At 39.9% G+C, this 17,402-nt stretch overlaps 1 protein-coding gene and 1 long non-coding RNA gene across 2 annotated transcripts; both read left to right on the top strand.

Moving 5' to 3' along the window:
• Nucleotides 1–138: 138 nt before the first annotated feature.
• LOC116676012 (solute carrier family 15 member 2-like) lies at nt 139–17,146 on the top strand (the record flags this gene model as incomplete). Its single annotated transcript, XM_032507427.1, is given in 13 exon segments — nt 139–571; nt 7,849–7,936; nt 10,354–10,495; nt 11,179–11,271; nt 11,849–11,948; nt 13,629–13,719; nt 13,820–13,897; nt 15,030–15,071; nt 15,074–15,115; nt 15,278–15,360; nt 15,480–15,569; nt 16,751–16,795; nt 17,111–17,146. Coding segments are annotated over 13 exon segments (939 nt in total), but the record flags the coding sequence as incomplete, so codon positions are not given.
• Nucleotides 842–2,493, top strand: LOC116676014 (uncharacterized). The gene is made up of 3 exons (XR_004328581.1): nt 842–1,262; nt 2,137–2,291; nt 2,401–2,493. It is a non-coding gene; the product is annotated as an uncharacterized LOC116676014 (long non-coding RNA).
• Nucleotides 17,147–17,402: the final 256 nt, after the last annotated feature.

The following is a 17,402-nucleotide window of genomic DNA, read 5'->3' as shown; positions in this document are numbered from 1 at the left end:
TTACAAGTCAAACACATGTGATGATGACAAAAAGGGAACTATTTTCAGTGTAATTGGGTGACACACCAACACATACACACACACACACACACCCACAGCCCAACACACCCACACACCCACACACACTAACACGCGTCATTCATCCGAAGAAAAGCCACAGCTTGGCCAGCACTTGCATCCCACAGTCAGGTCTGCGGCTGAGCTTTACACCAACCCTACTGTAGGTGAGACGGGTGCTGATCAGCCCTTTTACTACAGCTAACTGATCTCCTGCTTCACAAACGGTCCTAGCCTAAGTTAATTTGACTTTTAAATCTAGAAATATAAATTTCTGTCTGAGCCTTTATTTTTCTTACTAGAGCTGAAGTCTGCGGTGGCCTAGTCCAAGTCCAAGTTTTGTGGTGGAATATTAACTTTAATTCGGCTTCAAGAGGGTAGCTTCCACATGATCGAGGTTTTACAGCCGTAGCCTCAGAGAGCAGAGTGGGACGGACTTGGAGACCAGTCAGGAGCTCCCGATGCGCCAGTAAACATCCAAAATCTCACCAGCAAAGAAAACAAAATGACCAAGGTAAGCATAAGCGATGGTTGTTTTTAGCAGCATAAACTGAGTCATTCACCATGTTTAACAAGTTTATTAAAACTCATTTAAATCCACCGTCAAAAATTGTTGAAGCGATTGCGAGTCCTCCTGGATCCCCCACTAACACAGAACGTTTAGGGAACGTTAGGGAACGTTAGTTTTTGGTTCTCTAAAGGTTCGTTCGAACCAAACCAAAAGCTAACGTTTAGGGAACGTTCCCTCCTGGTTATAACGTTCTCTAAACGTTAAGAGAACCAACCAACGGTAACGTTCCCCTGCGGTTGCGCCGTACCTTCACACAACGTTCCCGTTTGGTTGTTTTTGGTTGTTCGGAGTTAGAAGTAGCATGGTTTGTCACTTGATTTATTCACTCAAAAATGATTTGACTTATAAAATTTAAGAAAGCATAACATTTATTTTAAGGCTGATATCAATTTAGCTTAAAATAGTACTTTTGTGCTTGACTTCGGTTTTTTAACTGTCTTCGTGAAACAACTAAAAGAGGAATCTATCAATGGGACGATTTTCACAACTAAGATAATTCACTTCTTTATTCAGTTTGAAAACCTAACCGTTACAACCCCACACCAGTAGGGGGCCGCTGCTCTGAGCAGACCGATTCCCCCGTTAGAAGAAGAGAAAGCCACAGGACGGACCACGCGGCTCAGCTCACGGAGAGGTAAGCGAAATACTTTGCAGTTTAATGATGTTGTTGTTGTGTTGTAATGGGAGGGTTGTGGTTTAACATTAAACTCTTCCCTCGTATGGGTTTGTTATATTCCGGTTCTTGTTAGGTTGACCAAAAATAAAAGTTTGGCTGAAGTAAACAACTAACTTTAGTTAGTTTTCAACGTCGTCCGCCATTGTGCTATGCTAGTCATGCAGTGAGCTGCTCCAAGTCTTTTCTGTTTAGTAAACTATTGTGCACAAACCATGTTCTCAATGCTGAGTTTATGTGTTGAGCCCCAGGTGAGACTTGGAGTAAAGTTTCATGTTGTGTCGAGCCTTCTTAGTGTTTTAAAAATGTTGATTTTGATGCTATCATAGAAGGGCCCGTAGTAGCACTCCCATTCAAAAGGGCGAGGCCAGAGTTGGGCTTTAAATGGATTGCTTAAATCTTTCCCTTTGTTTGCTGCTGTGCACGACGTTTCTGCTTTGTTGCATTGTAAGTTTTGTGTAATCATGTTAAAATGCTTTTGTTTATGTTACAAATAAGATATCCGTTTTCGGTCTTTTTTTAATTAGTGTAGTACAGTACATAAATAAAGCCAAAATAATCAAAATCCTTAGTCCAGGTAGATAGGCAGCCATCTTGCAACGCACTTTAGCCAGTTATCGTCAAGCTGAGTGAAGGCTACAGCAAGGGACGTAATGTGTTGCTACACAGCTGCAGTACTGGCTTTACACTATGCATTTCTGTGGATGCTGTGTCTCCCCATTACAAAGTATCTGGGGTACAATGCAGAAATCTTGTCACGTTCAATGTTTACACTGACTGTATACATTTTAAATATTTTTGCAATCAGTACAAATTGTATGATCTGTTATTTCAGATGAATCCGGATGGAGACATTTGAGGAGAAGATGGATTATCTGCTCATGCTCTACAGGAGCTCCATGTCACCTCGCTCTGCTCCAAATCACAGCGTGCCATTTGCCCAACAGCAGCTGGGCCAAATATCCAGTTAAAAAATATGGCTGTGTACAGGTAACCTATTGCTGCTATACTATATGTAAATAAATAATTTCTCTGTATGGAACTGCTTTTCTTTCTTCTTTTTTTGCACTACTGGATCACAAATGTTCTCTTAACATAGATTCCTACGCCAAAGCTGTGGACCGGTGTCGGCGGCTGAGGGACACCAGCATCCAGACAGAAGATGAAGCAAGTGTCCAAAAAAGGCAGCGCCGACGCCCAAGGAGGTTCATGACAGATTCTTCAAGCGATGGTAAGACCTTTATTATAGACTACATTTTTTCACATATTTCAAATCACAGATTTTGCAATGGGTACACGCTATATGGTCTCTGTATTACAGATGAATCTGTTGCACGACCAGATAAACTGTCCAGGACGGAGCGTGCGTCTGGAAGCCCTGTCTGGAAGTTAAAATTTATGTATGCATTTATATAAAACAGTCATATTTCTTAACATGGAACCAATGACAGTCAACATGGTGCATATCATGGGATTGTTCTAATGTTTGTCTCTTCCTGTCTTTTTTCAGCTCAGCAGATAACACTTCCTCCACCACCTGCATGTAAGTTGTTTTAATATATATTTTGTCTGATATAAAAGAATAGGTTCATATTTTGTAATGGCATGTGCAGGCAACCTATCAACTTCATCTTATAAAAAAATCATATAATTTATTTTTATATGTATCAACGCCATGCAGGAAACCAGCTGGTTGCCCAGAGCAGGATGAGTCTTTAGTGACCCTACCACGGACTGCCACTTCATCTTGGGACACAGTTGAAGGTACAGTTGCTTTGATTTTTGTATTTGCAAAGAAGTACAATTTAATGGCAAGGATCACTAGAGTAACACATTTTTGTTGTTTTAAACAGAAGAACTCACACAGAGGGAGGTGGCTCAGACATGGAGATCAAAATGAGAGGTAAGACTCAGGTTGCTCACGTGTTTGTATGTATGTATGGATGTATGTATGTGTGTATGGAGAGGAGGAACAATATGGAAATTAAGTGGCCATAGTTCTGCCCTAAGACAAACACTATATAATTGCATAAAATCTAATATCTTAACTGAACTGACTTCTCTTACAAAATGAGATTGTACAAGCTCTACACTGTATGCATAATCTGTTACTATATGTTTTACAGCAATTTTTCCGGTCAACCTTCGGTGGTTGTACTGGAGGTGATGCCGTCCGCCGCATGCTGCTGATACAGTACAGCCTGCGGGGAAGAAAGACAAAGAAAGCCTTCCAGGACCTGGCTGTATGCAGGGTTATAACAGGCAGGTTTTATTTTATTCTTCACATTAGTATTATGCTTAGCTTGGCTGACAAGAGGTTTTAATTTGACCTATAACTTTGCTTCATTTTGACTTCTACTCTAGCGGCCTGCCAGAAAAACTTCCCTGCGCTGACTGCTGCAGAAGCGGAGGATTTGATTGGGCAAGTTCTGAAGTTTGCCCCACACACACGGTAAATTTAAGTTCTTCTGCATTATGTTCATAAGAAAGTTCATCAAAAAAAATGTGTTAATGTGTTCATTCTTAGTATTACATGTCTAACTTTTGTTTATTTCTTTATAGGCCAGCTGAGAAGGACTGAGCCATGGAGCCCCTTTTTAACTTTTTTATTAATATTGTTTTAGTGACTTATTTTGCACACACTTTACAAACCCATCTTTATGCATCTTGCACTACATTTACACTACATCCTTATCTTTGTTGTTTCTTTTTCAGTTGTTTGAATATTAAAGTTTTGAAATGCCATCAAGTTTGCCTGTTCATTCCTTCCTACTAATATAACTTTTGTATGTATGTACGTGTGTATTTACAGTACATACATACACACATAGAGTATGGGTGTTGTTTAAAGGTTAGGGGAATAAGCTTTTCTTAACGTTCTGGGAACGTTCCCTGAAGGTTTGTTTTGGTTGTAGTTTGGTTGTCTGCTGGTTTATTGGAAGGTTTTCTTAACGTTCTGGGAACGTTCGTTTTTGGTTACAGCGAACGTTCCCCTAACGTTAAGAGACCGTTCCGTAACGTTCGCTGAGGGTTGCAACGCTAAGGGAACGTTCCCCTAACGTTCGCTAAAGGTTGCAACGTTTTCGGAACGTTCGCCTAACGTTCTCTAAAGGTTGTAACTTTTAGAGAACGTTAGGAGAACGTTCCGAGAACGTTCGCGATAACCAAAAACGAACGTTCCCGGAACGTTAAGAAAACCTTCCAATTAACCAGCAGACAACCAAACTACAACCAAAACAAACCTTCAGGGAACGTTCCCACAACCAAAAACGAACGTTCCCAGAACGTTCTGGGAACCAAAAATTGTTAGCTGGGTCAGAGCAGTGTGCACATGCGGAGGGTGCACAATGTCTGCACACGAAGTAACTTTTATTTTCTTGTCTTTTAAGTCAAACTGCAGACATGTTACAGTCAGAGCGATTTGCTCTGCTCTCACTGACTGAACCGCTATGATAAATGATTGCTGTGGTGAGATGATGCAACAGGCGCACACAGGCTGGGGGCCGTGCGGACAGTTGGTGCCTACAAGCACAAGTATGTTCTTATTCACCATTTGTTTACATACCTGGACTACCTCACTCATGTTTTTAGAGAACCCAGGAGTAATTCCTTAACCTAAAGTTGAAGCCAACTGATTGGCTTTTTTGAGACATCGCGATAAATCGTTTAAAGGGCCGTGTCACCAAATTCAATACAAGCAAACTTATTCTATTTCCACCAGAGAGAGCTAAACATGCTTTTGACACCATGTTGAAACGTATTATATCAGCTACTGTGTATGTTACAGTGCTTTTATGCAGGGGTGTAGTACAAAAGTCCAAGCCCTGTAAAAAGGCATTTTCTATGGGCCCCTCCCCTCGTCTAAAGCTATTCCTTCTAGTATCTTGTGTCTCTGATCTCTGAGTTGATTTACCCTGAGGTGGGAAACTCTGAATTTTCAGTTCCAGAACAGCTGATTTGAGTTGGTTCAATCAACTCTGAGTAGGTTCACTCAGAGTTAAGCGCTTGCACCACCACTTTTAAAAGGCAGCACGAATGGAGCATGATACTACAATTCACCATGGTAACAACCACAAACGAATCAGTCGGCGGAAATACTCATGTGCACAAATTACGAGTTTGAACATAGTTTGTTAAAGCAGCACAGCGGCTGCTGCAAAAGAGAATTTGTGTGGGAGAAAATTAGCTGCAAAAGTAAATGCGTAAGTTCCAATAGTGACAGAGAAATTCATTTTTATAAGTCTTTTATTTCATATTTCTCTGCAGTAGTGTCTTAAAATATTATGACTTTCACTTATAACTTTCATGCTTATTATTATATGCACATTTAACAATACCATGTTTCTTTCAAGCCGTGTCTGTGTTTCTTCAGTCGCTGCTGCCTAAACAAAAGGCAATAAATGTCCCGCTGTTGCATATCACAGAAGATAACAAGAGCCTTAGATCCGAGGTACATGCCAGCCCAGGGTCTCTGGCGTAGGCATTATAGACCCCTCCTTACATCAACACCTGTGAATCTTCTGTGTGTGTTTGAATAAAGGGACAGAGCTGCAGAGAAATTGTTGAAGTTTCCACTAGAGCTGCGCTGCGGAAAGGCTGCTCTCGTGGTAGCTTCCCTTTTGCAACTGTCAATTAACTGCCCATTTGCCTTCTGAGTCTCGTTTTCTTGCTTGACCGTCATTATTCAGTAAGGTAAAGTGTTATGAACCTGACAAATAGTGTATTAATCGTAAGTATATTACTGGTGAGATGGTATTAAACCTATAATTGGTAAGTTCTAGGCCTACTAATCCCATTCTGATGCTGCGGTGCCATCATTAATTGCATTATAATTCAGAATCTGTTAATTCAAAGGGTTTACATCATTCACCTGCAATACTGTGGAACATGTTTTTAATGGCTCTTACTGGCTTGAGTCCAGGGAACACTACAAAAAAAAAACACTTCAGAGAGAGTTACACACTTCTGAATGCGCTATACAGTGGCCTTACTAATGTGTTCTGCATCACCAGTGTTGTAAAGAATACTGCTGTTTGCAAAATGTATCTGCTGGGATGTAAGAACTAAACCTGCTTTTTGAAACGGACCCCTGAACAAATCGGGTTACCTTGGGTTAGAGATGTCTGTCTTTGATATCAGTGTTCACTGAAACTAACTTCTACTGTGGATACCATCCCAGTGTCAACCGTTGACAGTGAGGCAGTGAATGATTGACAAAACTACAGCTCTTTCACATGATCTCCTCATTAAACGGAGTTCACTCAGATGTCACAGAACTGTTAAAGTTATGTTTTCATATTTCTGAGGACTTTCTGAAGATGCTGTAGACAAACAAACGTAAGGCTATATGGCAATTATGTGAGGACTGCACATCTTCATTGTAGCAACCAAATTACTGTGTGCATGGATAGATACAACTAGAGGGAAAGAAAATATTCAAATTTTAGTATTCAAAGCAATATTGCAAAAATAACCCATTACAATTAGGAATACACTGAGCCAACCTTTTCTCTCCCAATACCTCAGCTCAGTATCTGCTGATACCAAGACCAGTGCTCTCTTTTTCCCAACTTTTAAAACATTGTGTAAAACTCTAAGTTAACCGTAACATGAGGGCAGGTTCAACAATATTAATTACTGTTTAATTTGTTAATTATTTCTTAATTGATGAATTGACTAGTTAGTCAAGATCAAGTGTTTTAATGCCCATCAGTTTCCCAGAACCCAAGGTGATGTCTTTAGATGTTTGCTTTGTCAAAAATATGGTTGAAAACTGGTGAAAGCAGCAAATCGCACATTCGAGAAACTGGAAACAGATTTTAAAGTATATGAAAGTGGAGAGAGACAGATGTCTTGCAGAATTGCAGCAGGTGGGATTCGAGCCCTGGGCTTAAACCCCTACATATGGGTGCCTGAAACGGAACAATTGCTTGATAAATTTCATTAACGATTAATAGATTATCACAACTGTTATATATTCTGTTGAATAGTATATAGAGTAATAGAGTTCTGTAACAGTGTTTTATAAATGATAAAGTCAATGATAAGTAGATTACAATGGATGGATGGAAGACCATTGTTTTAAATTTAACTTAATTTGTTAAAGGGCTTTTCAATGAAGGCTTTTCTTTAAGGGCTTTGATTTCCGCCTTTTTTGAATGGACAAATGAGTGAGTATAAAAGTTAAAACAACCAGCAGTGGATCTGCTTATAAGATTATATTACACATTTTCAGCAGTTCAGCTGAGCATGATCACATCGGAAATCTTACCATTGTGTAACTTGTATTAGCGCATAATGATTCACTTGAGTAACTAATGAGTGATTAAATAACAGGAAGAATGCATTGTCCACATTACTCCCATTCTATGACAAAATATTGATAAACCCTGTTAAAAGATGGTAAACTATTAATTGAAACAAGTTTTTTATTTGGATAAGAGATGTGTATTTGATTACGGATTTGTTAGGTTTGCATAAAACAATATCTCATACTTCTCACGTAAAGTTTGAACATTATTCAGTAAACACCCTTTCCCTCTTATAGAAACTATGTGGGACCAATTACCCAGCCAGCATCTGCTTCATTGTGGTGAACGAGTTCTGCGAACGCTTCTCCTACTATGGCATGAAAGGTTGGTATGCATATCTTTGGTCTCAACATTATTTATTAATTTTTTTCTCTGCCAGTGTTGCGAGTAAAACAGTTTCTGACTGAACAAAGAAAAGACCAAATGACTGTTTGGATCTCTGAAAATTATTCAGTCTGCCAAGATACACATGCCAAGATATACCCAAATGACACACATGCATGCATACACACACACACACACACGCGCCAAGAGGTAAGCCATAACTAAACCCACACAGGTCTAGTAACATGTAGACATTTTAATGCGGAAATGTTGCATATTATAGCTTTAATTGGGAAAAGTCCTTGACAAAAGTTGAATTAGTAATGATACTTAGCTTGTTAAACGGTTAATAGTGTGGGAAATGGTAAATAGAAATAGTATAGAAAACGTTTGTCAATGTGACTGAACAACTGCTTCTGTAATTGACCTTTTTATGTCAAGTGTTTCTCAGGTTCAGTGAACTTGGCATTCAACTAATAGAAATTGTAGAGCAGCAACTCATGATTAATGCAATTATTAGTCTTATTAGCATGTCTATAAAATGTCAAATTAATGAATGAATGCCCAGAGGTGTTCCCAGAGCCCAAAGTTGTCTTGAAATGTTTTGTGTGCAAAGCAGTCAAAACCCAAAGATATTTAATTTATAATGAAATAAAAAACAAAACGGCATCATCACATCTGAGAAACCGGAACCAGAAGATGTTTGACATTGTTGCTTGATAAATGAATTAAATTATAAATCTGTTAATAAAATAAAATCTAAAAATCAGCAGGGGATCTCTTCATTTTGACCTAATAGCTGTCACAGTTCAGAGTTTTACTAAATGGTGTAGCTTTGGACCACCAAAAAAACACCATTAGCTTTGTGTGTTCTGGCGGTCCTCGTGTCCTCGTAACATCAGTCAGTTGAGTTGATCTGAGCATGTAAGGTAATTATTGACAGTAGTTTGTAAAAGTGTAATTCAAGGTCTACGTACTAGCTTTTATCCAAAGCGTTGTGTGTGTTTGAGTGTGTGTGTGTGTGTGTGTGTGTGTGTGTGTGTGTGTGTGGTGTGTGTGTGTGTGTGGTGTGTGTGTGGTGTGTGTGTGTGTGTGTGTGTGTGTGTGTGTGTGTGTGTGTGTGTGTGTGTGTGGTGTGTGTGTGTGTGTGTGTGATCATGAGATGTAATAAGCTCATGGGAAAAAAACGTAAGTGGACCTTGAATGGAGTTTGTTGGACAATTAGTGTGTGTGACTGTGTGTTACTGTGTGTGTGTGACTGGAGCAGCTTTTCTGGTTGCTGAGTTACCAATGTGAGCTGTGTTTACTTCAAGGCATGTTGGACAAACGGCATACAAGGTTAATAATAAACATGGACATGCAACTTGTCTCAGTGGCTTATTTAGCGATAAAAGACACATTTACAGTAAGAGCATTTAAAAATTCCATACAGTGCTAATTTCCAGGTTCATACTTATATTTTGGGTTTAATTTTTTTTCTTTATTGACCCCCTATGGGGAAATTCCAATTTACACTCTTATTATACACGACACACAGGCCTGAAATACACACGTGCTCAAGTCCTATACACTAATGGAGATCTCGGAGTGTGGGGGGGGGGGGGGGGGCTGCCAGTGCTGGACCAGCGCCTTGAGTGGCTGAGGGGGGTTTGGTGCCTTGCACAAGAGCACTGTGGCATTGCCAAGGAGGTGAACTGGCACTTCACCAGCTACCATTCCACACTCTGTACTTTAGTCCGAAAGGGGACCTGAACCAGCGACCCTCTGGTTCCCAACCCAACTCCCTATGGGCTGAGCTACTGCCACATGCTTTAATGTTAAAAAAACAGATTATTTTTCTCATACTGTCTGTTGAAATATACACGTATTTACCCTCTGTCTGAAACACTACGTTTTAGCACCTGTCTCTTTAAGTCCCCCCCGCTGAAAAATCCTTGTCTGTTCTGATCAGCGTTTCCGGATCTTCTGCATCTGGAGTCTCACAGCATTGCAGCAAGGAATAACTGTAGCGGCATTTTCTATCCATATAATTGTGACATCAAACCGTATGGAAGTCCTGCTGGCTTGTTTAAAGGCAGTTTCTAAATACAGGCAGTGAGCATTTCTCTGGAGTGGGCATTTCAACACTTGAGCAGTATTTATATACTGTAGCACCTGCTTTATAATAAAGACATGAAAATCTCACATTTTACAATACAGGACCTTTTAATTTCCTCTTGGGTAGCTCTCTAAACGGCTACCTTATTAGCATAAAATACATATTCGATTGGTTTGAACAATGCTCACAGAATGAGTTTGTGATCACAGAAATGAACCACATTGAAGGAGACTTGAGTAGTACAGGTCTTGAAGACATGTAATGGGTATTTGGACATATATGTGAGGTTTGGAGTATCATTGTGCTTGTCTGTTCACAGCGGTGCTCACGCTCTACTTCCTCACCTACCTTCGCTGGGACAAGGACCTCTCCACCGCTGTCTACCACGCCTTCAGCAGCCTCTGCTACTTCACACCTATACTGGGAGCTCTTATTGCTGACTCATGGCTCGGAAAATTTAAGTGAGTCCCTGTGTCCTTCATCCCCAAATACATCAAAGGATTAATTCAACCCAAATCCCCAAAGTGGTAATCCACAGACCTTACTATAAACAGATTCTTTGGATCAACTTACAGTGTTGGTGTCATAGACGGGGTGTAAGTCAACTTGTTATAGGCTGCATTATTGTGCACTTGACACAGAAACAGGAACCAGTTCCTGTTTAAATCAGCACACATTTTATTACAAAGCTTCCAGTTTCTTTAAAAAAATGACTTAATTTTGTCTTCTTATTCAACTGTTGCTGAGAAGGATCTTTCTCTTTCTGCCCTTTTAATTATCAATCTGAATTATCGGACAGCATTTTGTCCATGTGGGGAAAAAAAAAAAACGTAAAAATTTGTAAAGAGGACTTTATAGAACACAAAAGCATCAAAGAGCATGAAAAAAATATAGAGCAGTCCCCTCATTCAGTCTGACTGTACTTTTGAATGGTAGTGTATGTACAGTGAACATCTGTGGTTGCATCATCAGTGGCGCATGATGTTTGCAATACGTCATGCAGTATTTCAGTCCCTTAATCTGTGAGATTTGTCTAAATTGTGTAACCTATAAATGGAGATTAATCACACTGACCACACACATATATTGTATGGTAATAACAGTGCAGCTTTAACTGATTATAATCCCAGTTTGCTTTCAACAGGACCATCATCTACCTGTCCATTGTCTACGTGATCGGCCATGTGGTCAAGTCGGTTGGAGCCATTCCCACTGTGGGAAACAGCAGCATGCACATGTAAGTTATCTGGAGCGGAGTCATTTTGAGCAGGCAGGGCTGTTAGACAGAATACCTAGAGTTCCTTATTATTCAGAGGTCTACAACCAGGCTCAGGTTAGGCAGTTACAAGAATTATATTAATTGATTCAGATGTTGATTATTTATTTTTTATTATTATTAGATCAGTCAATTAGTCATACAAGATGTCAATAAAAAGCTACCAAAGTCCAGATGACATCCTAAATTGCTTATTCTGTTCAATCAACAGTCCAACATCCAGTGTTCATTTTACAATGATACACTTTTAATGTAACTAGTGTTTTACTTTTAAGAAACTTTGACCAATAATGTTTGGTATTTTTACTTGATAAATTAAATTATAGATTAGCCAAATGAATCACAATTGTTCAAGCACTAGATTAATTATTTGTCTGTGTCCCATATAAGAGAAAGCCTTCTTGATAAATTAATTTAACAATCAATTGATTATCACAGTGCATTACTTATTCTGTTAGGTTGACTACTCAATACGTACAGTGTATATAGTCAACGTCCAGTAGCATCAACAGCAGGTCATTTGTACGTTGTGTTGCAGTGCTCTATCCATGGTAGGTCTAATACTCATAGCCTTCGGCACCGGAGGAATCAAACCCTGCGTGGCGGCATTTGGCGGAGATCAGTTTGACGAGGAGCATGTAAGTCATCGAACTTTCTTTTTAGTTTGAAGACACAAAAGCTACTAACGTTTGTATTGTCTTTGAAGGACACAGTGAAAAAACTATCTGTAAACTGAATCAATAAATTCCACGTGTCCAGAATGAGTGAGTAGAAAGTACCATCCATTTTTATTGGGTCACAAAGATAAAAAATTTTGTCAACCAAAGTATTACGCTCTATACCAGGGGTCTTCAACAGGGGGTCCGCGACCCCTAGGGGGTCCGCGGAGGTACTGCATGGGGGTCGCGAAAGTTTTGGTTGATTAGACTTTTTTTTATATCCCCCCCCCCCCCCCTGCAATTTTTTCCACTAATTGAAATGTCTTTAAATACACATTAACATGAATTCAACACACTGTAGTAAACAGATAAATGGAGGCAGAAGATGTCTTTCAGTCATCAATGCACACATGGCACTATAGGACCAGTTTGATATAACACAGTTTTATACAATATATATAATTAGGGGGTCCCCGCTCCATCTCGCCATCAATTTGGGGGTCCTTGGCCTGGAAAACGTTGAAGACCCCTGCTCTATACAACAGCTTCCCTGCAATTCACCTAAGTGCCTATAGATTTGTTAGTTTTACAGATGGTTTCTTCAGGCCTTCTGCAATAAAAGACAAAAAGGTCATGGTATCAAAAGCTGCTCAACTGTTGTGCCACAGTTGGTTCACTCATAAATATTCAGTACAAGGTAATGGAAATAATACCAAACAGATGTGTGGGAAACCCTTTTCTAGTTGTGATGATCAAAACTACATTATTCAACGTTTTTGGTATGAATGTTGGATTAAAGACTTGTTGTTTCAGTGTTCCTAATGCGAAAGTCACATTATGTGTTGCGTTCCAGCCTCTTTTACCTCATTTACCTCAACAATCGGCAGCTTAAGAGCCAGATAGTTTTCTCAGGAGTTTGTTGAGACCAAACCAGAGTGAACATGTGAATATTAAACTTATATTCATCAGATGGACACAAACATGAATTCAAATATAAAATAATGTTTCTAAGTCTATGCTGGATTTGTAAATGAAAACAGACACATGGTCCAAAATAGACAAATGCAGCTTTGAATTAAAATTGTCAGAATAGAAAGATTAATAAACAAGTTAAGAATAGGTTACACAAAATTGTACAGTCCTAGAATTATTGGTGGGGGAAAAAATTAATACAGCATAGTATCGCAATATTTGCAGTGGCAATACTGTATCGATACACAGGCACAAGTATTGATCTTTTATCCTGTGTGGTCAGTTTGTCTGCTTGACAATCCCATTTTACAGCAATAGAATTGAAGTGAGATGAACATAGATATGTCTCTTTTTAGATGAAACGGATGTTGAGTTTCCTTTTGGGGACATCATTTGAAATTGGGAAAAATTTGAGGTTGGAAAAAAGGTTATAAAGTGCAATGCATTGCAATATATTAAAATCGCAATAATATTGCATTGTGGCATAAGTATTGTGATATTGTATCGGGAGGCGTCTGGTGATTCCCACCCCTAGCTAGAATTGCATGGTATCCATTAAATTAACATAATAATCAGTGTTTAGAAAAGTAATTTATAACCTTAATGAGGACTTAAAGATCACAGAATACAATATTTGAAAATAAGTCATTTAAAGTGTTACCAAATTATTCCATTGATGACCTCCAGGGCAGCGAGAGGCAGAAATTCTTCTCCATTTTCTACATGTCAATCAATGCTGGGAGCCTCTTGTCGACTGTGATTACACCCATACTGAGAGGTGAGCGTTCACATTCTTTATGTTCAACGCATGTTATATACACCCAATGAGGTTGACTGTGTGACTGACATCCCTATGATCATTGGACTATCTCCTGCAGGGGATGTGCAGTGTTTTGGTAGTGACTGCTATGCTCTGGCCTTCGGGGTTCCTGCAGTTCTGATGATTGTGGCTTTAGGTGAGTGTCCATCCAGCTGTAACATCATCTAGGCAGGTGCAATCTACATGTAGTGGTCTACTTAAGTATTGCAAGTACAGACCGGGCCTGCAAAACATCCTCTTCTCTACAGCCTGACCGATATGGCCAGTAACAATCGATACTTGAAAGTAAAAAAATGGGTCAAAACAAGCAGCCTATAAAACATGTTTGTACCTAACTTACTTACCTGCCAAAATATGAATTGATAAGGATATAGCTGTGATAAACCAATATCGGCTAATGTCAACATAAAGTCGATATAGTATTAGTGGAGCTCTGATACTTCCCCATAAGTGTTTTGTTTCAACGTAATTAAACTCTGGTTATAGCTGCTTGAGCTGCTCAATGGTCAAGAACTAATTACTGTCCTTCATACAGTAAGTGTGAAGGCAAGCAGCTGCAGCAGCAGCAGTGGTAGCAGCTGTGTGGATGTGAAATCTACAGATACTAAAGAACTGCTTGGAAAAGCCATAAAACAAAACATAAATGCACTTTGTATGCCTCCAGGATGTACATGAAAACACCAGGCTGCAACACAATGCCCTAATTCTAAAATCAGAGTCCAAATTAACTGTCACATTTAAGAATTTGAGCTAACGTTATGGTTCCTATCTGCATGCTAAAAGTATGTTTGTATAAAGTTAAGCTTTTGACAGGCTGGCCTTCCTCTTGATCAAGGCACCTCCTTATGCAACCTGACAGTCAGTTGTCTTTGCCTCTGAATCCCCACTAAACCTTTTGGGATTCATGCTTGGCTGACCTGTGACAACAAGTTGGGCTTTTATTACTGGAGGGGCCCTTTGAGAGTGAAACTAAAGTACGGGCCTCAGTGTTTTCAGGGCTCTAAGCTTGTTTACAATATGATAGATTTGATTTCTCTTATGCATTTGAAAATCCATTGTAGGAGGACAAAGCATAATATAAATGGTAAAGCACTTTGTCAGATTCTGCTGTTATGTTGGTTAGGAAATAAATATATAGCTGATATGAGCATGTTGGCACTTTTCCAAGCGGTGCAACTGTTCCCAGCACAACAGCTGAGCCGTCGCCAACATAAATTGTTTTCTTCACACCTCTGAGTTCATGCTAACTCTTCATCCATCTCGTGCAGTTGTTTTCACTGCTGGCAGCGTGCTGTACAAGAGGAATCCTCCCAGGGAAACATCCTGTTGGAAGTCTGCAATTGCATTGGGGTGAGTCATTTCCCAGTCCCCCTGAGATGATGTATTAAAATGCAAATCTATTTATTTGCAGTTCTATTTGTACTGTCCAAGAAACATTGTGTCTTGTCATAAACGAGTGACTTTCACATATTGTCCCCTTTTTCCGTTTTCATTTCTGTTGTCTTTTGGTTTGCAGTTTGCCATCAAAACCGCTGGGGGAGATGGAAGTATGACCCTCAGAGGAAACACTGGTTGGACTGGGCTGAGGAGAATTACTCGGTAACGGAAGGACTCCTACAAATCACTCTTTAGTCTTTTCTGGGGATTGGCACTCAAAGAACATTGGATGTATTATTGATGCAATGAAGCCACCAGTCTGTGTGTTTGGCTGTTAACAGAAGCGTCTGATCGAGGAGATTAAGATGGTGCTGCGTGTTTTGGTGCTCTACATCCCGCTGCCAATGTTCTGGGCTCTGTTTGATCAGCAGGTATGTGAAGACACAACACCTTTGACCCAACTCCAAAATCCATACACTATCTACTCATGTTTAGTGCACTGAAAAAGTCAAGAGGCTCTAGGGTTGGCAATGGTTTATGACTACATACCTGCAAATGTAAATTAAATATTAGTGTTAAGAGTGTTAGTGTTAAAATCAAGTAACATGTTCAATTCTTGTTGATTGTACATACTGTTACCTGTCTTCTCAGTCAGCACAAGGTTAAGGCCTTGTGTCGAAGCATTTAATGTATAAAATCCCATAATTATCTGTTATTTCTCCTCTGGCCAACACTCAACACAACCATCTGATTATGGAAAACCTCAAAGCCACATTCAATATTCCTGAGCTTTATTCCTCCTAAACTCATTCTCCATCAAAATAACACTCAGGAATAAAAGAAAACCCACTTCTCCCAAAGGCGTGTCAAATATTAACTAGTTCTTCCTTATTATTCTCTCCAAGAAAACAAACAAACCCACCCTGCTAGACACATTAGGCTAAGCTTAGAGAGAAGCTGATGACTTAACCTATATTGGCATAAGGTGCTTCTCATGTTGCTTGAATTGCCTCCCTGACTCCTCCACTTGCCTCTCTTCCTCGGGCCTTAGTCACCCCTGGGAGGAAGCATGGGAGAGGCGCAAGGAATTCATCGGAGGAGCGAGGAAACAAGCAAATGTGTTTTTAGAGGGATGAGACGTCCTTTCCTCTGATGCGTCACATGAATACATCAGCTGTTTGGGGGTAGTAAGAAACTCCTTCAGCTACATGGCTTCGGGAAGGCTGCTCTTGTGTATCCTTCCCTATAGCTCCTCAATGGTCCCTCCTGGATACTCGTTCCTCTGAGACGGCCTTCACCGAGGAAGGAAAGAACAACTTCCGGTTCAGCTGAGGACCGAGGAGTCAAGGAGCGATCAAATAAGTGACATGCGTGGCCGGGTTGGCTCGTTTGGTAGAGCAGGCGCACATATGCATAGAGGTTTATGCCTCGATGCAGGGGGCCAAGGTTCAAGTCCGACCTGTGACGATTTCCTGTATGTCTTCCCCTCTCTCCCCCCATTCTCACATAGATGTCCTGTCCATTAAAGGTGGAAAAGCACGGAAATATAATCTTAAAAACCAAAGTGACATGAGATGCAGCTATTAACAGTCATTGTTTTTCTGTATTGTAGGGTTCCCGCTGGACACTTCAAGCCACAAGGATGAACATGGCTTTTGTAAGAGTTTCTTTCATGAAATGACAAGGATGTAGAAATGTAAAAAAATCTAACATTTATTGCACTGTGATATCAGTGGTGGGTTTGAGAGTCATCTGATTACACATCTTGTAAACAGATTTTCCCTTTGGTTGGGCGTTGTTGCAATTTCTCTTTTATTCCCGTAATTTACATTGTTTATGGTCTTAATAAACCATGCACTCAATGGTTAAAGTGAATGTTATTGGGCAATGCAAACCCGCACATCCTATTAAATTCATGAAGTACATTTTAAATGGCTTACCTGTAAAATGGAATCTTTTTGTTTTCTTACAGGGAGATGTCTTCGTCATTAAACCTGACCCAAATGCAGTATGTGCATCTCCTCCTGCGCTTACCAAAAATTAGGAATAATGCACAACAAGGTGTTCTGATACAAATTCAAACCATTCAACTTTGACCTTGTTGCCGCTGACCTTTCAAGGCACAACCAAAGCCAGAAGCAGTAATGACGTATACCTGCGCTTTGTCTCTCTGCTCTGCGCCCTGCCTTGTGGTTTTACCTCTCAGTGTAGGTGGCTTCAGATTGCACTCATACAGTTATGTAAACTGAAAGAACCGAAAGCTG

Source organism: Etheostoma spectabile, unplaced genomic scaffold (assembly GCF_008692095.1).
Source record: "Etheostoma spectabile isolate EspeVRDwgs_2016 unplaced genomic scaffold, UIUC_Espe_1.0 scaffold00002591, whole genome shotgun sequence".
NCBI classification, from domain to species: Eukaryota; Metazoa; Chordata; class Actinopteri; order Perciformes; family Percidae; genus Etheostoma; species Etheostoma spectabile.
This window is presented reverse-complemented; position numbering and strand designations above follow the sequence as displayed.